At 53.6% G+C, this 22707-nt stretch overlaps 2 protein-coding genes across 11 annotated transcripts in view; one reads left to right on the forward strand and one right to left on the reverse strand.

Annotated features, from left to right (window-relative positions):
- KLHL25 (kelch like family member 25) overlaps nucleotides 1–5362 on the forward strand; it is a 39237-nt gene extending 33875 nt beyond the window's left edge. For all 3 annotated transcript variants that reach the window (XM_032175860.2, XM_058427944.1, XM_058427945.1), the window contains exon 3: nucleotides 3717–5362. The gene's annotated coding sequence lies outside the window, so the exon portion shown is untranslated. The remainder of the gene's footprint in view (nucleotides 1–3716) is intronic.
- A 14980-nt stretch (nucleotides 5363–20342) lies between these two features.
- AKAP13 (A-kinase anchoring protein 13) overlaps nucleotides 20343–22707 on the reverse strand; it is a 347162-nt gene continuing 344797 nt past the window's right edge. For all 8 annotated transcript variants that reach the window (XM_032175851.2, XM_032175850.2, XM_032175859.2 and 5 more), the window contains 2 exons: nucleotides 21884–22217; nucleotides 20343–21103 (listed from right to left, as the gene is read on the reverse strand). In XM_032175851.2, coding sequence (XP_032031742.1) covers nucleotides 21054–21103; nucleotides 21884–22217 — 384 coding nt within the window. In that variant the 3' untranslated portion in view covers nucleotides 20343–21053. The remainder of the gene's footprint in view (nucleotides 21104–21883; nucleotides 22218–22707) is intronic.

The following is a 22707-nucleotide window of genomic DNA, read 5'->3' on the forward strand; positions in this document are numbered from 1 at the left end:
CCTGTGCCCACTGGAGTCCTCCTCAGTCTGTAATGGGATTGCTGTCATCAGCTCCATTTAGGGATGAGGAAGCGGACACACAAGACTGAGCCAGTCCCAGATCTGATGGGGAAGCTACTTCCAGACCCTGTCATCCCAGAGCCACGTGCCCAAGGCGTTCTGGGCTGTGTGCTTCCTCGGCTGCTGCGCTGAGTCCAGGTTGCTCTTAAGCTTCTGCCACTGCCCTGCGTTCCAGCTGCTTCCTTCTCATGGGCCTGGCGGCCATCCAGAGACCCTCCACGCAGCCCCTCCTCTGCCTGAGGCCGCCCCAGTCCCGTGGCTTCTGTCCCCTCACTATGACCCTGGGTTGTTCCCATGCTCTGCAAAGCTCCTCCTGTCCCGCTTCTGCCTGGACAGCTCAGTGTCCAAGTTCTCTTCAAAGGCAGGGAGTGAGCTGGGCTCTCCATAGAAGGGCCTGCAGCCCAGAAGCCGATGCCTGGGCTTGCCTGGCCTTCCCCGGTCCCCAGGAAATGGAGCCACAGTGGCTGCAAGCAGAGCTCTGGCTGCTCAGGCGGCCACTGCGGAGCTGTCAGGGCTGAGCCAGAGGAGAGCCCCCAACTCAGGCAGCCTCAGACCGGGGCCTGTGCTGTGGCTCTGAGTGGCAGGGGCCAAGCCCTGGAATCAGACAAGGCTCACGGGGAGCTGGGTGGAGTGTCCTTGACAAGGACAGGGCCAGGAAGGGTGGAAACAAAGCACTCTTGCCACCTCCGTCGCGGTGGGCACCCCTGGTGACCATGGCACTTCCCACTGAGCTTGGCTGCCTGCAACCCCAACCAGTGCATCGGCCACCTAGAATGTCGTCTGGCAGTGCCTGGGCCCAAGATGGCTTCCGTGACCACCCCACTCCCTACATTCCCCTCCCTGACCCTGTTCTCCTAGACAGCAGCGGGGATCAGGCCAAGGGTGCTGGTGAGAAGTCCAGCTCTCACTAGTCCCCACGAGCATGGCTGAGTCTCCTGCCTCCATGCCGGGCCCAACTGCCCCTGTCCCTGGAGGCCCCTTTCCATCCATCCTGCAAGACTCTGACGTAAGCTTCAGAAGCCACCAGGAGGTCTCCTGCACACTGTGGCCTCTGCACCCCAGATCATGGCCCCTGTTTGTCCACAAGCATTTTTTTTCCTGTCCTGGCCACCTGTTGGAGCTCTTCGTAGGTGTGAGCATCTGCATCGAGTCCCCTGTCATTCTCCAGAGCTGCTTGTCGTAGGTCCTGCTGTTAGAGGGCGCCCACTAGGACTCTCAGAGGTGAGACAGTTGGCATCACATGAACGGCGAGTCAGGGCTGGAGTAGGACTTGAGCCCTGAGTGTGCCGCCTGCCTGCAGGCGCCTCTGGGGAGCTGGCCACGGGCATCCTCACGTCTGCGCCCCTGGCACAGAGCACAGGCTTGGCCAGCAGCCGCCCAGAAGTGGCGGGGAATTGCTGAGCTGGAACCTGAGCGACCTCCAGGGCAGCCCCTTGCTCCAGTGTTGCGGTTGGATCCACAGCCTAGGGCATAGCAGCCAGCGGCTGCAGGAGGCCCCCGCTTACCCACTAGGGGTGGTCTTGCTGTGAACATTCTCTCCTTTTTCTCTCTTTCTGTCCCACTGGGTACCCCCTACTCCAGGCCCTTTAAGGCGTAGACCCCCAACCCTTCTCTCCCACCTGCCTCCAGCATGGGGGGCTGCCGAATGCAAGGCAGGCATCCAGCTGCCGACAGCTTGTCTTCTCTTCACGGGCGTTGCTGGGGCCTAGCCACTGGGGTGCAGGGCAGGGCTCCAGTCCTGGCTCTGGGAAAGGCCGAGCTCATGAATCCACTGTGGGCTCCGTCACTGCTGCAGGAGGGACAGTGCAGCACATTCTCTCCTGTCTTAAAAGAAGTTGGTACAGATAGGAAATCCCACAGCACAGGCCTGAGAGTTTCTGCCAGCCTTGAGGGTTGGGCCTGGCTAAGCGAGTGCTCCGGCTAAGTGACGGAGTCCATCTGTCCAGGCATCAGCAGTCATTCGTTCCTGTGCCGGGCTGGGGGATGGAGCACCATCCCACCCTCGATGGGGCAGGCCCCACACCAGCAACCCACAGGATACACCTTGGCCAAGGCCTGCTGCACACAGGAAGTGCAGGGCGGCCGCTGACCCTTGTCCACTCTGCAAGCTGGAGGATTAGCCCATTTCACAGATGAGGAGGCCAGGCCCCAGGGAGCACCTGCCAAAAATTAAAGGGACCCAGCCTGAGAGGGAACACAGGAGCCTGGCCCCAAGGCTCCCCAACCCCTGTGCCTCTAGCTGTCATCTGTATTCCTCTCAGCAGCTCAGGGTGCCTTGGGGGACACCCCCAGGTAGGTAGCGTGGCTGTTTAGTTCCAGGTAGCAGTGAGGCCTTGCCCTGAAGGGACCACATGTCAGCATGTGGCGTGCTGGGACGGGGCCAAGACCGGGCAGCCAGGCCCCGGAGGTTCGGATTTGCCGTCTTAGAGCATCTCAGGATGGTTAGGGCCTCTGTGACCCCAGCTTCTCACTTGTGAGGAGCTTGAAGGGATTTGGGGGCCTTCTCAGTCGCCCAACCCAGCCTCTGTATCTGGAAACAACTTGACCACGTGGGGAGGGCAGAATTCCTGCAAAGCAGCCTTCAGAGAGCAGAGGGCCCAGCATGGTGAGAGATGGAGAAGTGACCCCACTTAAAGAGGACAGTCCCGTGGAGCGTCAGTGCTGGCTTCAGTGTTGTAATTGGAATGTTACTGAGGTTACTTAATACACACAAGCATACAACTAGAAAGCCCCTTATGTTCTTATTCTGACACAACTGTAAAACTAACACGTACAGCTTAAATACAACCAAAGCCAAAAACCCAGACAGCGTCACCATTAATCACTGCTTTGCTGAGGCTGCTTGCCTCGTGGAGTGGATGAACACGCAGGGTTGCTAGAGCACTCCGCCTGCCTGTGCCCCCCCCCATGTGAGAGGGCTCACCTTTTTCCCTTTCAGGGCCTCGGAGTGGTATGTGACAGGGAACTTACTCTATTGGGGAATTGGCTCACTTGGTGATAGAGGCTGAGAAGTCCCATGATAGGCTGCAAGCTGCAGAACCAGGAGAGCCGGGGCAGACCTCAGCCCAAGTACGAAGAACCAAGGGCCTGGGGTGGGGGTGGGGTGGTGGGCAGCAGGTCCCAGACGCCAGAGAACCTGGAGCTCTGATGCCCGGTGGCAGGAAAAGAGCAACCTAGCTCTAGAAGAAAGAAACCTGAGTTCCCGTTTCCTTAGCTTTTTATTCCACCAGGGCCCCAGCCCATCCGATGGTGCTCACCTGCACTAAGGGTGGATCTTCCCTACCCGGGCCACGGCTCTCATGCCGGTCGCCTCTGGAAGCACCCACACAGACTGACCGGGGCGGCCCAGCCATTCAAATCCAGTACCAAGCCGCCTGGGTTTCCCTTCCAGCACTGAGAATACGTAATGTGTCCCCAGGCGTCTGGGTATCCCCGAATCCAATCAAGTTGACACCTGAGTCATCTGCCACACTCAGTGGGGAAAGCAGGCCTGGGGTACCTGAATCACCAGACTGCGCTGCTGGCGAATGGTGGATCCGGCCTTCTCACGCCTGAGCCTCACGGGCAGCTGTGTCGTTGTCATTTTGTTCCAGATCAGGTCAGAACAGTACAATGTGGCCACTGATTGATTTTCTCTTCCTCTCCTCCTTCCACAGACCGCGGCCCTCAGTGTCACAGCGTGGCCTTGGCTTGTCTGCCACAGCGGGAGCTAAGCCGGCCCTGGGCCAGCACTCCGAGAGGTAGAAGGGGCCCCGCCAGCTCTGGGGAGCAGCAGCCTTGGGCTATTCTGAGCTTTAGGCAAGAGAAAAGAAGCACATCTCTTGCATCTGTGCCCCCGGGGGCCTCTTCAGCTTTGCAGTGGTTTGTGGGAAGACATACCTCCCAGAGGGGCATGGACTGCCACCAGGACTGACCCTGGCGTCGGGGAGAAGGACACTTGCAGAGCCTTGAGATCACCTGTTTGGCAGGTCCTGGACTGGGGCTGGGCAGGCAGGGGCAGGGAGGAGCCCCGGGTGGGCTTCGGCACTGCAGCACTGCCACATATCCTTTCCCTCCTGGCCCGCCCTGCTGGGGCTCTACTGCCATCTATAGATGGTGTCCCGGGCCTGGGAAACCAGGTTCCCAGGGGTTGAGACCAGAAAGGTGACCAGGACAGATTTTATAAGGTGCAGAAACTGCGGGGGTCCTCAGTGACATCCACGAGGCCTTATTAGCAAAGGACACCCAGACCTCTAAGGTTTGTGGGCCCCTTCCACAAAGCTGTAAGTCCCAGCCCACCTACTCAGGGCCTTGCTCAGTGCTGTGGCCTGGTGGGGACACAGTTGCACGTGGCCACTCAGTGGAGCTGGGCCTGCAGCAGACTCAAGGCTCCGAGTGCCCTGGGGGTCACCCCTCCCCTCCCCTCCTCAGAGCCCACCCTGAGAGGCAGCAGTGACTCCATGGCACACACCTGCCAGCAGCACTGGGGGCTTCTCCCCAGGAGACCGCGCTGCCCTCCAAGACCAGGAGCAGCTGTGAGCTGGAGACAGCAGAGGGACCCCAGGGTGTCCCCCTGCAGATCCCACCAGCGCCGCATCCATCTCAGTGTGGAGGACAGTGACGGGGCCCTCGCCATCCTCTTGCGTCTTGGCCCCCATTTGCTCCCTGAGCTCCAAGATAAGAATGGCCCCGAGAGAACTGCTGAGCATTTGTTCATTGCTGTCACCTCCTGTGTCACTGGGTCCCTCATCAGCACCTCCCTGACACCTGGGCTGTGGAGAGGTTGGCGCTGGGCTGTTGGAGAGGATGGTGTCAGTGACCATCCTAATGCCTCTCACTCCCAAGCCACCGTTTGAGAGGGAGGGGTGTTGGTGCCCTGACAGGGGGCTGGGCAGGGTGTCCAAACTTGTGGCTTCCCAGGCACCTGCAGTGTGAACACTGCATGGCTGGCTCAGGTTTAGGGCCGCGGAGGGGGCTGTGCCACATACCAGTTACTTAAGCAGCCCCGAGTGTCCCCCATGCCTTGGTGCGGGTCCTGGAGGCCTCTTGGGGGTGGGACCTTTGGGCAGGGTTTGCCCACTGATGCGCGCCCGCCGTGGGGCACTGGCTGCATGGGGCTCCTTGGACCCTATAGACCCAGCAGACCCCGCCTGTGTCAGGTCGGCTGCCCGAAGGCACTTGGCTGTGGTCCCAGGGGACGGCTCTGCTGGCGTACTCAGGAGCCCGGCTGCGGGGACTGCAGGGAGGGCGCCTGGACCCGTGGGGTTGCTTCATTGAGATAAAGCACACTTATCACATAGCACAGAGGACGTGCCATGGTGCTTTCCCCAAAAGTTGTGTTGCTTTTATCAGTTTTCTAACTTAATAAAAAGAGTTGAGAAAATTCTTTGCCTGCCTTGTGTGCTGGGATCAGTCTTGGAGACATTGCTGGTGGCTCACTTTGGTCCTGTCCCACCAGCCAAGGCTCAAGGCCTGCCTGCTGGCATCTGCCCCTCTCATGAGCTGGGAAGGGGGAACCCACCCAGATGAGAGGTCTCCCCATTCCTGTGCCTCCTGAAGTTACTTTAGAAGCCATGAAGTTGATTCCGTGGAGATTCCTGATCCTGTCTGCCCCTCCTGAGAGCGATTCTCTCCTGGAAACTCTGGTAAATAGAAGTTGGGGATGTAAGTCCATCCTTTCGAAAAGGCAGAACCTCCAGTTGATGCTCCTTTGTCTGAAAATAACCCAAGCACCATTCAGAGGGGCGAAATGGCTCCAGGAGGCAGCTTCATGGCCGCAGCGCCAGCTCATGGCACCGTTGCGCCATTGGTTGCACCGTGGGCCCTGGTCTACCTGCCCTCCTCGTGCGTTTTCTTTTTTCTTTTTTTTTTCTCGTGCGTTTTCATAGTCACCATGAACCTCATGAGCTCAAGCATATGCTCGCGGGTAAACGTCGTGTTCTGTGTTTTGTGGTCTCACCTTCAGGCGCCCCTCAGACAGCGGGCAGCCAGAGAAGGCCCTGCCGTGGCGCAGCCTGCGTGCGGGGTGGCTGTGCTGTGAACAGGAACCCGGAGGTGCCCCAGCACGGTGGCTCTCGGCAGTGGCTTCCATGGTGCTCAGTGATGTGCTGGCCCACAAAATCCAAATGGCGCCTTCACAGTGTAAGAAGTGCTTCCGATGCTGGCCTAGGGGCATGATGCCACATTCCTTAGAAAATGGAATGGTCTTGAGTGGGTGTGTCTCAGAGGTGAGTACGGTGCGTGTAGAAGGGCCAAGAGCAGAGAGGGCCTCGTCCCTCCCCCTGCCCAGAGGCACAGCCCTGGGAGGGGCGTCCTGGGACTCACCTCACACTGTCTGCTCCTGCAGCAGTGGTGGGGGCCACAGGTGAACGCCACCACTTCCACACACGCCTGAGCGCTTCACTCTGGGCATCCAAAGCCGGGAGTTGGCTCCAGCTAGAGTCCTGTGAGTACAGCCCTGACAGCAGCAGAGGTGAAGTTCCCTGTCACGCAGTCACAGGGTGAGTGTGAGCCAGCTGCGGCCCACAGGGCTCCAACTCTGTCCCCCTCTCTCTCCAACTCCCACCCCCTCTCTCCCTGCCCTGCCGTCTTCCATGCAAGGCAGCGGTTTCCTGGTCCACCCTGGCCGTCCCAGCCCCGGCCATCCCATCTGCATTCCAGCCAGTGGAAAGGGGAGGAGAGAAAGTGATGGGCAAGCCTGTTTTAAGGGCATGACCCAGAAGTTGCACCATAACTTCTGCATTTTCCCAACAGCTAGAACTCAGTCACATCCACGCCTGGCTGCGAGCGGGACTGGAAAGTGGCCCGAGGAAACTCCAGGACTCCAACGCCAAGTAAAGGGAGCATAGATATTAGACAGGCAGCAGCCTCTTCCTCTACATGCTGGGTCAGGGGTTGGAAGGAACCCGGGCACACCGCCGTGCCTCCCGCTTCTCTGGGAGCATGCAGGGCCGTCATCTGCCAAGATCCTGGCTCTTGTCAAACCCTTCTTGTCAAGCAGTTGTCAAGCCCTGACTGTGTGCTGCCCACTGGCCAGTGCTTTGCATAATTACCTCCTTTAACCCTCACAGTGACCCCTGGAGGTAGACATTCTTGTCCTCTTCTTGCCGATGAAGAAATGGGTCCAGAGGTCACAGTAACTTGCCCAAGGTCTCATGCTAGAAGGAGGAGGAGGAGGAGGAAGAGGAGGAGGTAACACCGTTGCAACTGACAGAATGTGGACTTGGAGCTAGGCCCACCTGGGTTTGAGTTCAAGCTCTCGTGTGGCTCTCATGTATGTTCAAGCTTGGTTAAACCACTTGATTCTCTGATAAAGGCTTAATGATAGCAGGGTTAAGAGTTGAGGTCAAGTTCTGTAAAGCACTAAACACCATGACCAATGCCCAGATAGCCCTTTACAGGGGGAGAATGGCCGTCACATTGCAGCAGTGGAACTGGGATTTGAAACCAAGCCATATGCTACGTTGTGGGGGCTGGGAGCAGTGTTGCTTCCAGTTATTGCCCAGCAGGCCTAGCTCCATGTTCCTTGGCCTCCCAGGGGTCAGACTGAGTCTGGGATGGGGCTTGGGGAAGGGAGAAGGTGCCTTCCCCATCAGTGATGGGGCAAGGTCTCCCTGGAAACCTCGGTCCCAAGATGGCCAGTGGAGCTTTCCTGGGTTGTGCCTGATGCAGGAAAGAAAACGGGCCATCTTGGAGGCTTTGGCATCCTGAGAGCCTGCCTGGGGGGACTGTCAAGTTGTCAAGGGCAAGGAGAGGGTAGCCAACTGCCTCTTCCACCTGGCTGCTCAGCCAGGTCTCCCTGCCTTCAAAGGACATTTCTTTGGTCAGGAACTGACAAGAATGAGCCCAGAGTCATCCACCCCAAGGGTGTGTGGCAGCCACCCCTTGCTCAACACTGAAGGCTGTAAATCATAGTGGGGAAAGAAGCAACCTCTTCAGAAGCAGTTGTCTAATGAGCGCAGCTTGGAAAGAGCCTTGGTTCTTCTGGATCATCACTGGGGGGATATTTCGCAGAGGAAGAAACTTGCATGCCCTGTCCATCATGTCCCAGCCCCGGCCCCACGCCCAGCCCCGATGGATCTGCCCGGCCTCTCTCCTTCAGGAGGTGGGAATGGTCTCTTCCAACTTGAAGAGGCCATGAAGGTGATCGGCCCCCTAGCTGCTCTTCTTCCCTCAGGCCCAACCCTACCTGACCTGCAGCTTGGCCCGCCCATGGCACCTGCAGAGGTTCAGGCCCTGCCCAGGGAGCCAGGGTGATTTGGGTGAATTTCCCAGAACGGGCACAGTATTGTCCTGCATTTTCCCTTGCCTTGTTGGGCTTTGGGATGTCAAGGAAAAGCCTAGAATAGGCCGCAGGCTTCTTAACTTGGGATTTGGGATCACATTCAGGGGGTCCATGCACTTTGGTGGGAGAAGAATGACACCTTTGTTTTCACTAACTTCTGACTGAGGTTAATGATCAAGTGATCTGCCCACCTCTGCCTCCCAAAGTGCTGGGATTACAGGTGAGAGCCACCTCACCTAGCCCCAGGTCACTGTTGAGGTCACCATTTTAAAGCTGAGGAAACATGCTCAGCATGGCAGCAGAAGCTCTGGCGGTTTCTGTGTGTCTGGCCCCATCTGCTCAGGCCCCCTGAACCCGAGGGGCCTTGCTCTGGCCCTGGGGTTGGCCTGGGTTTGGCACCTGGCACTCGGGCCCCTGAGGGTTTGCAGTAGGGGAGCAGTGGCTTTTTTGAGTTGAATTGAGTAGGGCTGGACTCCTTTTCTGTCCTTTCTGCAGGTAAAGGAGATGAGCAGCATTGCTCTGTTACCCAGAGAAGCTTCCAGACACTCCTGGGTTGCACAATAGATTAAGTAATTCTATTGATGGGCACCAGCTCCATGCCAGGACCCAGGGCTCCAAAGCCATTTCCAAGTAGACTCATCACAGCTTCCCCACTCAGCTTGCAGGGCTGGTGGGGAACCAGGGAAGATGGGAGCAAGAGAGACACATCCCGCCAAGCCCACCCTGTGGTGGCTCTACCAGCATCGGGACCGCAGAGGGAACAGGATGGCACAGTCTTATCCTGACACGTGCATTCAGGATCAATGCAGGCTCCGAGAGCGAGTGCCATGGATGACTTCTCCACGGCTGCACTTTCTCCACATCGGCTCCTGTGAGCTTCCTCAGAGCTTTCCAAGCTGGCCCTGCGTCTGTCCACTCTGCAGAGTGAACATTGAGGTACTGTGTCTCTCTCATCTGTACAACCCTAACTAGGGCCTCATCAAAGACTGTCGAGGAGCAGGTCCTGTCTCTCCCTCTCTCCATCTCCCCACTTCCCATGGAAAATAGTGAGATGTTTAAAATGGGAGTTGAAGCCATACCAAAAAGCCAGCACTGTTAAATGCAGCTGTGACATTTGCCTGAGAGAGGTGGCCAGGTGGGGTGGGGGGCGGTGGGTTTCAGCTCCCAGTCTGCCCTCCAAGCTGGTGTTGCCAGCTGTGGCTGCCTCTTTCCTGTAGGCCTGCGAGGTCCCTGCCATGCCTGTCTCCTCCTCCCAGCAGGAGTGTGGGCTCTGCTCTGGGATCAAAGCCAGACCTTTGCAGCCCATGTGCTTGGCTCCCTCAGCTGAGCCTCAGGACATGGGTCCTCAGTCTGCACTGTGCAGCGTGAGGGGCCACACTGCAGTCAAGCCAGCCGGGTGCAAACAGCAGTTCTTCTTCTACTTGGTGGCCCTACTTGGGAAGGTCCCTCTGCTCCTGTAACTTCATTTCCTCATTTATACAAAGAAAAAAACAGATCACATTGCTTGTTGTAAGGATTGAACTAAATCGGGTAAAGAGGCTACTAGATTTCTGTCAACGATGTCCATTTCCTTTGCCCCATATATGTTTCCAGCTTGAGTAAAGAGTGTGTATATATGTGTGTGTGTGTGTGGTGTATGTGTGTGTGAAAATGAACTAGAAAGAAGAAAGCATTCCAGCTTTTCTGGGGAGTTGAAGGCAATTTCAATAAAAACACATGTTTCCGGCCGGGCACGGTGGCTCATACCTGTAATCCCAGCAGTTTGGGAGGCTAAGGCAAGTGGATCACTGGAGGTCGGGAGTTCGAGACCAGCCTGGCCAACATGGTGAAACCCCCGTGGTGGCAGGCGCTTGTAGTCCCAGCTACTCAGGAGGCTGAGGCAGGAGAATCACTTGAACCCAGGAGGCAGAGGTTGTAGTGCGCACGAGATTGCACCGCTGCCCCTCCAACCACGGTGACAGAGTTTGACTCTGTCTCAAAACAGTAACAACAAAAAGTTTCCCTTTTGGCTGTGGCTGCCAGGAAGCCCAGAGCCCACCAGGAGGCTCCTCACAGAGGCGTGTCCTCCCTCCTGTTGGCACAAGTGCTTTGTCCTCCCTCCATGGCTTGGAATTGTATGAGCCACCCCAGAAAAATGGTTATTGCAATCACAGGTTCAAAGGACCTCAACTTCTGCTTGGAAAGCGTGCAGAGTCTTAAAAAACTTTCTGTGACTCCTTGATTTTCAGACTTTTCTCTTCGGGAGGCTGATCACCTCCAGGAAGACTGATTTCCTGTGTTGTTGGTGGGGACAGTCACCCCCAGGTCCAAGCCTCAGTGTGATGACTGAAAGAAGAGTGTTCTGGTTGGGTGCTTTGCTCAGTGCATGCTGAGCCCGGAGGGTCAGGCTGTGGCTTGGCAGATCTTCCCCAGGCGACCTAGAATGTCACTGGGCATGAGCTGGGTTTGTCCAGGCTTGTCTGAGCTGTAGTCAGGGCTAGGGGGTGAGGAGGTGTTTCTCTCTCTTCCCAGGTAAAAGCCAGGGCTTCAAATGCTTGTGGTGATGGAGAAAGCAGGAAGAAACCAGGGCCCACCTTCCTTGGGGGGGAGGTGGTCCAGCACACAGGGCTCCCACCGCACAGAGGAGCTTTGTGATGGGCCCCAGACTGGGCGAGTCCTGAGGAACTCTTCTGGGATCTGGGGATGCGCTTCACCAGAACCGTGCCTCTGCCCGTGCCTGTTCCCCCCTTCCCACCTTTCTTCCTCGTCACCCTTCTTTCATTTCACAAAAGAAAGTTATCTCTCGCCCCTCCTGAAACTCATTATGGTGCATTGCTAAGGATGTAAAAACATCTGGGGCACCAAATGGACGTGTTAAGGTTGGGCAGCATGAGGGGAAAGGTGGATTGCAAAGCATATGGTTGTTAAACAGGGCAGTGCCTTTTGGAATTCAGTTGACAAGCACATGGCAAGATTCCATATCTTTGTGTGTCCATCTACTCACCTGCCTGTCCATCCACCCACGCATCCACCCATCTACCCACCCATCCACTCACCCATCCACCTGCCCATGCACCCACTCATCAACCTACCCACCATTCATTCATCCACCCATCCACCCATCCACTTGTCCATCCATCCATCCATCCATCCTATCTACTCATTCATCTTACCTCCCTCCCCCCCTCCCTATTATTAACTTAAGTCATAATTCAGAAGTGAGGTAGTTGTCACTAAACATTTTTAGTTGTCAACTAAATAACATTTTAATTTAAATTTAAAAGCACTCAAACCTTTTTAATGGAAATTGAATTCTGAATTGGCCAATCAGTTTGCCAAGAAGTACTGGCTTTGCTAATGAGGTCACATGGTGGGCATTTTCTGTAAGTTGAACAACTTAAGCCTTTAGCCCTAAATATATTGGAAGCATGAAAATAATGCCCCAGATTATATACTTTGTAATAGTTACACTTGTGATACCATTTGAGAGCTACACATACAGCCCTGTGAAAGGTACATGGTGGTTCGCATTTGTTGTAGGAGGACACATGAGCCAAAAGTGCTGATCAGTGGCTGTGTCTTCCCTTCAGAAGCCAGCACAGAGCTGCACGTGGGACTTAGCTGGATTTCCTCTCTGCCTTTTGGGGCGAGATATGGCTGATGCCTTGATGTGGAGGAGGAAGCAGCGGCATCGAGCCCATGCCCACAGTTGGCCTGAGGCCCACTCGGCACCTGGTGCCAACCCAGAGCAGTGAGAGGAGGTAGGAATTCCAGGAATGAGTGGGCTGGCCCTGGGCTGGTTCCAACAGGCTCCCTGCCCTGGCAGAGGCTCCAAATCTGAGGTTCCTTCCAGAGGAGGCCAGGCCAGGTGCAGCGATGGGGTTGGGAGTCTAAGGTAGGGACAGAAGGGGTGACCCTGTAACCTGAAACACTTCACTTGTCTCATTTCAAATACCCCTGTATGGAAATAAGCTAATGACATTATTGCACAGAAAATGCTATGTGACCATCCAACATAGAGAGTTAGTGACTTGGAAAGATGCTTATGATATAAAGTGGAAAAAGGCAGGACGATCCCATTATATAAAATAAACTGTGTGTGTTTATAGAAAAGAGACCGGGAGGGTGGACCCCAGTGTGAATTATGCTTATTTCTAGATGTTCACTGTAGGTGATTTTTAGAAACAGCCTTCCTGAAGTATAATTGATGTACAAATAAACTACACATACTTAAACTATACAGTTCTGTAGATTCTGACATATGTCTGTACTCATGAAACTTTCATCACAATCATCATAGTGACATCTATCACCCATGAAAGCTTCCTTATGTCCCCTTGTTCATATGAATTAAGTTTTATTGAGACAGAGACATAATTCACATACCATACAATCCACCTATTGAAAGGGTACAATCGGCCAGGCGCTCATGTCTGTAATCCAGGCACTTTGGGAGGCCAAGGCGGGCACATCGCCTGAGGTCAGGAGTTTGAGACCAGCCTGACCAACATGGCGAAACCCCATCTCTACTAAAAATACAAAATTAGCCGTGCGTGGTGCACATGCCTATAATCCCAGCTACTCAGGAGACTGAGGCTGGAGAAGCGCTTGAACCTGGGAGGCAGAGGTTGCAGTGAACTGAGATCGAGCCACTGCATTTCAGCCTGGGAAACAGAGTGAGACTCCCATCTCAAAAAAAAAAAAAAAAAAGCAAATTCCTTGGCTTCAGCTTTGGATATTCTGATTCATTACATCTGAGGTTGGGCCCAGGGATATGCATTTTAACCAGCAGTCCAGATCATTCTAAAGCAGGTGGGTTTTTGCCTGGCTCTGGCTGGGCCAACTGCTGAACTCCATGAGCCCTGTGTGATCACCCACTAGAGGAAGTGACAGTTGACCTGAGCTAAGCTAAGGGAGGTGGAGGTGGCTGCTCTGAGCCAGACCGCGTGTGTGCGTGTGTGTGTGTGTGGCTGTGTGCTGCCCAGGAAGATGGAGAAGACCGAGTCTGCCCCCCTGGAGAGCTCTCTTCAGACTCAGGATATGAATCCAGGGCCACTGCCGTGGCAGCTGTCCCGCGGCTCCGCTGACATGCTTCCAGATGAGTGTGCTGGGCCCCAGATTAACCACTCTGCTCATCTCTTCAGCATCATGACGAATGTGCGTGCCACCTGCAGACTCTGCAGACCCTTCTGAAAGAGGAAATGGAGACAGAGGTTTAATAGCTTGGCCACTCGGCTACGAGCGGCAGGCCTGGAGTCTGTGCCCATCCTGGGGCCTCCGCGTGGCCCCCTCAGCCCCTGTCCACAGCCCTCCCCGACAGAGGGGACCCCAGTGTGGCCCTCTTCTAGGCTCCTCAGGGCAGGCAGCCCTGCTTCACTTGCCCAGCAGCCCTCTCCTTTGGACCGCAGAGAAGAACCGAGGTTGTCCAGGTAACCGCCACCTCAAACTCCGAAGCTGGGGGTGGGGTGGGAAGTCCAGGGACAGCTCAAAGGGAAGCGGTGACCAGGGAGGAAGGGAGAGAAAAGCAGGCTGGCTTACAGCTGGCCCATTCCAAGGAGCCCCGTTATGACCCCCCTCCCCACAACTCTCCCACTGAGGCCTCCAGGGTCCTTATCCCCGGCAGGGTCCAGATTCTGTTTCCCAGGAAGAAGAAAGTAAGTTTCCCAAAGGCATGGGGAGAGAGGGGTAGCCCACACATCTGTGGGACTAGGGCTGTGTAGAGCAAGCCATTACCATATGAAAGGAGGAGGCCTTAGCGGGGGGTGGGAAGGGCCAAGGCTGTCACTTGGATACCAAAGGCAGCTGGGGATAGTGGAGGGGGCAGGGGTGGGGAGGCAGCGAGGGAGGGCCCCAAACTGGGGCGGAGGGGGTAGGCTGTTGGGGTCCTGGGACCCACATCCTTCCCATTTAGGGCACACGCCACTTCCTCCCACTTGTGACCCCTCTCTGGCCCAGGGGGACACCTACAGGGGTGGCAGGACGGTGCTGGAACTGGACTGCCCCAGGACCCTCTGGGTGACCTGCCACTGTGCCCCTGAAGAAGTAGAGTCAAATTTTAAGGACGAAGGAGTCTCTGAAGACTCCAAAGAACAGGAACTGTGGCAGGGACGGGGAGGTGGGGGGCTTGGGGAGACACTTCTTGCTGTGCAGAGGCTGGATGAGGGGGTTGTCACCCCCTGGCAGGGAGTTCAGGGAGTTCCAGGCCTGAGGTCTAAAATCTGCAGCTCAGCTCGCCTGCCCTCTGCTTGTGGCTGCTTCCAAGGAAATCGCAAGGCTTGCACGCTGCATGCCTCCTCTCCTCCCAAGCTCCTCCCTGGCCTTTTGGTTTTTGGGGCCTCCTAGTGTCCTCCCCACACTTTGGTTTAGACCTCTGTCTTGCAGCATCAGCGACTCCCACTTCTTTTCCGGCAGGGCTGTGGCTGCAGACGGCATCTCCTGCTAGTTCACAGGTGGCCGCCCCTAGGCCACAGGTTTTCCCTGGGGATGAGGGACCTTCAAACAGAAAATGGCTACTTTCGTAGGAGCCACCTGGCGGTCAAGTCTGTGCTGTGGCAGAGGCTCTGGGCACAGCAGCATCCGTTAGGAGTGGGCAGAGACTTAAGCCCCTGTTGAATGGCTGTCTAGTGTTCTTGGGGCCCTCTATGCTTTGTGTCTCTGCTGTTCTGGAAGAGAATAGAATCTTCTCGCTCTTCTTGCCTCCCAGACAGAGCCTGTCCCTGGCTCAGAACCAACTGCGGTGGAGAGCGGAGGAGGGAGGCCATGGGAACCACTCCTCTTGCCCTGCTGAGGGTGTCTGGGTGGATGAGGGCCACCGCGGACCCAGGCCAGGATGGCTGCTGTGGGGGAGGAGACCGCTGGGGCAGCAATGACAGCCAAGAGCAGCGAGTGAGAGAAAAAAAGACCAGTGTTTTACTGGCTTACGGGGAGGCAGCTATCACCAGGGCTACAAGACTCCTCTGCAAAGAAACCCGTGCACTTCCAAGTTCGTGGTGAAAGGAAAGATACTTGGCAGCTGGGCAGGACTTTTTTTTTTTTTTTTTTAGATGGAGTCTCGCTCTGTTGCCAGGCTGGAGTGCAGTGGCACGATCTCTGCTCACTGCAACCTCCGCCTCCCGGGTTCAAGCAATTCTTCTGCCTCAACCTCCCGAGTAGCTGGGATTACAGGTATGTGCCACCACGCCTGGCTAATTTTTGTATTTTTAGTAGAGATGGGGTTTCACCACGCCCAGCTAATTTTTGTATTTTTACTAGAGACGGGGCTTCACCATGTTGGCCAGGCTGGTCTCGAACCCCTGAGCTCAAGTGACCCAACCGCCTTGGCCTCCCAAAGTGCTGGATTACAGGCGTGAGCCACCGCTCCCGGCCACGATGTTCTTCTTGGTGACTGTCAGAGAGGGGCGGGGAGCTGGGAAGTGGCCAAGCGGGGACTACGGGCAGCTTTGCCCAGGTTCTCTGCATTACTGCAAGCAGCACAGTTCTCCAAGGCCCAGGTGGATTTAAGGGCCTTCCTATAGGTCCAGAAAGCGCAGACCCGGAAGAGTAGGAAGCCAGTAATCTAAAAATGGAAGGCACAGGCTGTGCTGGTGGAGCCAGTGACAGCTGGAGCCCTGTGTGTCTCCAGGGGAGCCCCGACATTCCAGGATCAGACCCAGTGAATCACCCGGGAGCTACAAGCAGAGAGGATCTTTCTTCTTGAATTAGTTTCTGGCAGTTGCTCTAGTTTGGGGGTGGGATGGGGTGGAGAATGTTAGCGAAGGAAAAGAAACTAACAAATATTAAGCGAAGTCGCAGGCTCTATAGCAAAGTCCCTGTTCACTGTATTGATTTATCTGGAAATACAAAGTTTTGGCTCTTGGCATAAACTGACTTTAGGGCTGATCAGTCACTCTCTGGGTTTGGGTCCCACTCCAAGAGACAGTGAACGCGTCCCCAGCAGCTGCTTGGTGCAGAAGGCCTCGCCTCAAGAGCTCTGGGGGTGGATGGGGAGTATCCCTTCTACAGGAACCAGGAATAGGAATAAATCACAGCACCAACCAGGACTTCACAGGAAATTTATTATTATTTTTTTTTTTTGAAAGGGCTGAGGGAGACTTTACAAGGGTCTGAAGCTGGTAACTAGAAGGAAAGATAAATAAAATACAAAGCCAGTATGTTGTGGCAAAAGTCCAGAAAACACACTGAAAAAAAATCTTTACAGTTTAAAACTGCTTCACTTTATACATAATTACAAATTAATATACAGCATCTGGGTTTTAACCCGTCTTTTTTATTTAATAGGATTTAGCACAGAAACGTCCATAGAGCATTTGGAAACAAGCAATGAGAGCAGAGGTATCCGGTGTATCCCAACCACCCTCCTGCGGATCCCCACGCCTCCCCTGCGCATCCCACGTGGGCAGCAGCACACAGGAGACCACAGGCTAAGCTTGAACCACAGGCAAACTCACCAGGCATGCCCCATGGCCTGTGCTCACGCTGTCAGGTGGTGACGAAACGTAGGGGAAGCGCAGGCCGGGGAAGGTGTGGGGGTGAGTGCTTCCTGCAGAAGCCCCTCCGGACTGCAGCACAGGTGGTCCCACCTGGTTGTAGGGCAGGTCACCCACTTCGGTGGCAGGGGACACAGCCAGTGGGGGGGTTGCCTGCGTTTAACCCTTAGTGAGATGGAGAAGTAATTCATGGCCTATCAATCAATCTTTTGACGATTAATTTAGATGAGTACTTGGAAAGATGCCTTTATTTTCCCTTCCTCCCCCCGCCCCCCTTTTATGGCAGCATTAAAACACTTTTCATTTTAAAGCCTGGCCAGCAGGCAGTAGATTCCCAGGCTCTGGTTAACAAGGAATGCTTTGCGACATTGAAAGGAAAGTTCAAAACCAAGCCCAAACTCCCTGCCCTCTTCTTTGTCTCTGAGGATGGACGAGAGCGATGGGGCTGGCTGGGACACATCCGTAGGTGGCTGCGCACCTATATGGTCCTGCTGAAGGCAGGCAAGGCACACAGATCTCCAGCAGCCGCTGCCCCCATTCCATCCACAGGGTTATTTTTAGGCTCCCACATTCCCAGGACGTCCAAACGCAGAGGGTGCACATCGTTCTGCAGTGTCTGGGGTCACCTCATAGCCACCCTCTTTGTGACCACTGAAGCCCATTCACCAGGACTATCTTTCTAAACCCCCTCCCAGGGCCTGGCTGTCCTCTGGGCACAGTTGGGCCACCCATCATTAGAGTAAACCTCAACTCCAATGCAAATACTAAAATCCTTGGGAAGACCTGGCTACAGAAAAAGAGCCCTAGAGACAAAAATGATGAAATAGAAAGCACTTCTGTGGACAGCAACTTCTGGATCAAGTTCTGGCCTCTAAGGTTATGGTCCCACCCTCTACTAAGGCAGGGTCTATCTACTTCAACCCTTGCACACACTAACACCTCCCCTCCCACATCAAGAAACAACGCCAAGGGTCTCAAAACTTTGTGCTCACGACTAATACTGAGGCCTCAGGAAGGTAACAAATACGGGAGAAAATGAGCAAAGGGGCAACTCTGAATGGTATTACCCTGAGACACAGAAGGGGAAAAAAGGTAAGATTCGTACCTTTCCAAAAAAACCCTGATAAGGATTCTTCCCCCCAGATAGCTCTCACGGGGGTAGAGGGAATACTGGCAAAGGTTGAAAGTGGCAGTTTGCATGTTTTTAACCTTCTCCATTTTCTAAGAAGAAAACACAGTCAATACATTTGATTGTCTTGAAAATGAAGCCAACCAATGACAGCATTTAAAGTGCACATGTCACCTAACCAGAATGACAATGACTGAGATGACTGCAATTGAGAGAAGATGCAGTCTCCTTCCAGGAAGCTCACTCGATTCTGGAAATCTGGGGGCTCTGGATAGTAACTCCATCTTTCCCCCAAAACTTAAGCACAATTTCAGGCACCTGATTTCTTTAGCTTGATGGAGAACATGGCGTCCTGGTGTGGAAACAGTACAGGGAATTCAGTCCGAGTCACCCCAGAAAACAAACCCTTCTTGTGACAGAAACCAAGACAGGCCATTAGATCCACAACTAGAGCACTGTCAAGGCCACGAGCAAAAGCACAGGCAGCCACCATCCCAGGTAAATCCCCAGGACAGGAACAAATCCCCTTGAGGAGAGCTTCCAAGGGGGAAGAGAGATGACAAAGGTATGTAAGCACAGTTCTTGGTAAGTGGTTCTCTTTCTGCACTGCAGACTGTATTCCTGGATGAAGTTGGGTGGTTTGGGGGAATTCCGGGCACTACTTTCTGATTTTAAACTTGTCCAACCAGAACCTGACCAAATCGTTTTAAGTAAGTGGGGTCTGGGCAGACGTGAAATCCCCATTTAAAAAAAAAAAAAAAAAAAAAAAACTACCAAAACAACCAAAGCAGGACAGCTGGGGGGTAGGAGAGACTCTAACATCGATGCCAAGCTCTGTGGCGACGTGCTCTAACTAACTTCAGCATCCACGGTGTTTTTATGAAGAGCATGTATGCGAGTGAATCCAATCAGCACCAACCTCTTATTGTTCCACACCCGGAGAACAGGGGCACCCAGCCTACGTTTACAAGGAGAAGAATGCAGGTTCAGTACTGCCCTCCTGCAAATCCCAGGAGGGGAACTCGGAGCCAGTGACCAGAAAACACAGCCAAGCCCCGGGGTAGATCAGATTCAGTTACAGACTCAGCTGTAACTTGGAGCTGTATGGACTGGTGAAAGAAAGCAACTTAACTTTTTGTTTAGGGTCTTTGCAAGGGGACATATGTTCAATAGAAAAATCAGCAGGTTTTGGCCTTTGGTCTGTTTCTGAAGGGTGGGTATTCTCCATGACAGAAAAAGGCAAAGGTAGCTCAGAGGTGGTGAGTTTCTTCATTCTCAAACAAGGCAGAAGACATCCTTTGATTAAAGAGTGAGGCGGGGTGGGGGAGGGAAGGACATGGACCCCTCCCTTTAAAATTTCATCTGGGCCTTCAAGGCACTTCAAAAGACACAGAGTGAGCGGTGCTGGCTGCCACTTCACTCGGTATTGACTGGATAGTTTAGACTGTTGGGCTAGTCGTGGCTCACGCTTAAAAAAGAAAAACAAACACAAACACACAAATACAATAAATAAAACAAATCTAGGCTACAAATTTTAAACCAGACATCTTTCAAATAAACTGAAAGATAAATATCTCCATCTGCAAGGCCAGCTTGCAATTCATCGATAAGCACCAAGTTACAGATTTTTCTTTTTTAAAGTGTGCTCAAAGCCCCATGCTTCTGAGGGGCAAAAAAGCAAGAATTGAAGGCCACATTGGAAGCACAAAATTTTCCAGGGCCTCCCTTCTGCTGTACGGGGCCTCAGAGGGCAACATTACCATGAACTGTCCTGCACACACCAGCTGGGGAAAGCCTCAAGTGAACACCTCAAAACACGGTGGGAAAAGCAAAAGCAAAGCTGAGCAGCAGGCAGCCATCCGTATCCACTTCCAGGGACAGAGCACAATTCAACAACAGACCTTTAGATACGTTTTTGAAGAAATCCAATTTTGCCAAGGCCTCCTAACATAAGAAGGGTGCTTTCACAACCACGCCTTCCGGGCCAGCTCCTCTCCAGATCTGCACTGGCAGGAAGTGCTACACATGGCTTCACCCTTCGCCTGAACCCACTTCTCAGCCAGCTGTCCTAGCTTCAGAGCACAGCTTCTGCCTGGCCTGGGTGGGAGGCTGACCCCTGGCGGGTGGTGTGCCCACAGGGCGCGCCCTCACTCAGCAAGGGCCAGGCAGCTGCTGTCTGGGAGAGGCACAACGGGGGCTATGGAACACAGCCAGGAGGCCGTGGCCACTTCTGAGTGGTCAGTGACAATCAAAAGGTGTCACGCTGCAGGGATAATGGTGAGTAGGCCTCTTCACTTTATCCGTGCCCAAAACATGTGGGTAAACATCCTGGAAAACCAGGATATTTCTTCTGGATTTGATGACAAAATGAGATACCATGGGTTGTTTTGTTACTTTAGTGCCCGAAACACTGAGATCGAGGTGGTGCAGATTACGTCTTTTATACACATCAAGCCTTCTCTCACTGGTTTCACAAATGTTTGTCATCCCTAAAATGAAATGAGAAATACATGCAAAACAGGGGTGATATGTGCACGGGATGTGTTTAGAGGGAAACCAGTCTCTGAGGAGTACTGGGTGAACTGCTGATATGTAGGGGCTCCAGGTCCGTCCAGGCACTGCCCTTGTGCTGAGCTAAGTTGACCAGATGCCTGGTGCAGACTGGGCCTTCTTCTAGCATTCCCTGTGTATATATGCAGACAGGTCCCCATGTATGTACACAGATCAAGTCCAAAACATGTGCTGTTTGGTTTTGTGTTCCCCCAAATAAAAGGCAGTCGGAGGTTCAGACCTTACTTGGATCCACTCTTTCAGCCTTTAGGAATTCCTGACATGTCCAAAACCATCACCTGTACTTACGAGGCCATTACTTTCAGTGTAATCCTGAGTAGGGCCAGCCCAACCTGAGAGTCCTGGGCAGTCACAAATCATGGTCGAAGCAGGGTCTGGGCCTCCTTCCCCACCCTGACACTCAAGATCATCTGTTCCTTCTTGTCCAGGACCTGGGGCCGCCCAGGAGGACTGGACGCTGAGGAGCAGTGGGCGTCCAGTGTAAGAGACTTGTGTACGCGGGGACAGCAGGAGAGGTGGGCTGGCCAGGTTCAGGAGGCAGCTGCCTCAGCAGAGAGGAAGAGGGTCAGCAGAAGATCTCTTCACCCTCTGCTGATACTTCTGACATGGGACCATCTGGAAATGTGAAAACCAAGAATGAAAAAAATTCAGAAAAACTGCTCCTTTCATTGAACTTCCTCCCCAACCCAAAGTCTTCTGTAATGCAAACAGGTGACTGGGGCTTATGGGCAATTAACTCTGTGCACAAGGGTTTCTGAACAAATTTGGTTAATAGGTTCTTAGTGATATCCTTGACTGTCTAATGCTCCCTTTAACTTTTAAATAAGCACTAGAATTAATGAAGAGGCCAGGAAAATGTACATTTTTCTTCAACCTCCCACACAGAAAGGAGAGATCAATCCTACAGGGGAAAAAGTGGCACATGAACAGGGAGGCATTTAGTAGAATTCAGCCGCAGGCTCTGTGGCCGCTGGCACATTAGCCTCTGTGAGCTTCAGTTTCCTCACTTCTCTTGGGGTTAGCAGTGCCAACTTCATACAGTCATTTGAGGGTTAAATCACCAAACGCTAGCTGTTATCAATGACTACTCTAGGCCCAGAAAGGCAAGGAGGACTTGAATTACTTCACTGAGAGGTGAGCTCCAGTTCCTCGATCGGATAATGCCTTGAAAATGAAACCCATGCTCTCTGCTTCTGCACACGTGCCACACAGAGTGGGTTCTTAATGTTCGCTGCATGAGCGCTCTTAGCAAGCGGAGCTGGTGAGAAGGATGGCAGTTTGGCTTTTGAGCATCTGAACTGTCCCCTTTTCAACCCTGCCCCATGCCACTAAAATCTGCCCTCTCTCAGAATGCAGACACTATGGCCACAGGGAGAGCAGGTGTGCGTGACTCACCACCGGCCTGAGAGCGGCTGGTTTTGTTCTTCTTTTTTTTCTCCTTCTTTTCCTTTGGCTTCGTTAACCCAAACAGGCGGGTAGAGGCAGAGGTGGACGCAGGGGCCTGGCTCTGCCCTTCTGGTCCTTTGTTTGTCTGGATGGTTGAACTCAGTATGTGAAAAGGCCCCTTATCTTTGTGTGTCCGAGAGATGCTGTTTCTTTTTGGGGACACTGAAAGTTCTGAGTCCAGTGACCCTGATTTGGCTATGGAAGGTGCAGATGGCGAGGGGGGCTCCTCAGGACTGGGGAAGAATGATGGGATCCTCATCAGCTTGGTATGTGGATGGGAAACCTATACATATTCAAGAGAAGGGTTTTCACTCAGAGGCTGTCAGCGTCCCTGATGCCCACTCAATAAATCCTGGCTGAATGCAACTGGGTGTGCTGGCTGGGTACTTACCCACCTCTGTGAACTCTACAGAGCTCACTTCTGTGGACTGCACAGAGCTTGGTTTCATTAGCTGCCCTCCCCCAAGTAGTATCTATAAACATGTTAAAAATACCGCCTTTAATACTGTTAATACTTTTACTACATACACAAACGCCGGTGTTGTAAAAAACTGATAGTACCTTTGATGGGGCGACTTAGAAAAGAATTCCCATTCCCTGAAGAAACAAGGAGAGCTGCTTAAGATTGCTCTACACAGGGATGCAGATAATTATTTTAGGGCAAAGAGATTACAGAAGCCTGTTCAGGTTAGAGGATAAGTGGAAAAGCCGAGCTTACACCAAAAATCCTAGTTGAAGGTTAAACCAGAGATAAAGAGGATCATCTAATCTGG

This window comes from Hylobates moloch, unplaced genomic scaffold (genome assembly GCF_009828535.3).
Source record: "Hylobates moloch isolate HMO894 unplaced genomic scaffold, HMol_V3 SCAFFOLD_14, whole genome shotgun sequence".
In the NCBI taxonomy this organism is placed as follows: Eukaryota; Metazoa; Chordata; class Mammalia; order Primates; family Hylobatidae; genus Hylobates; species Hylobates moloch.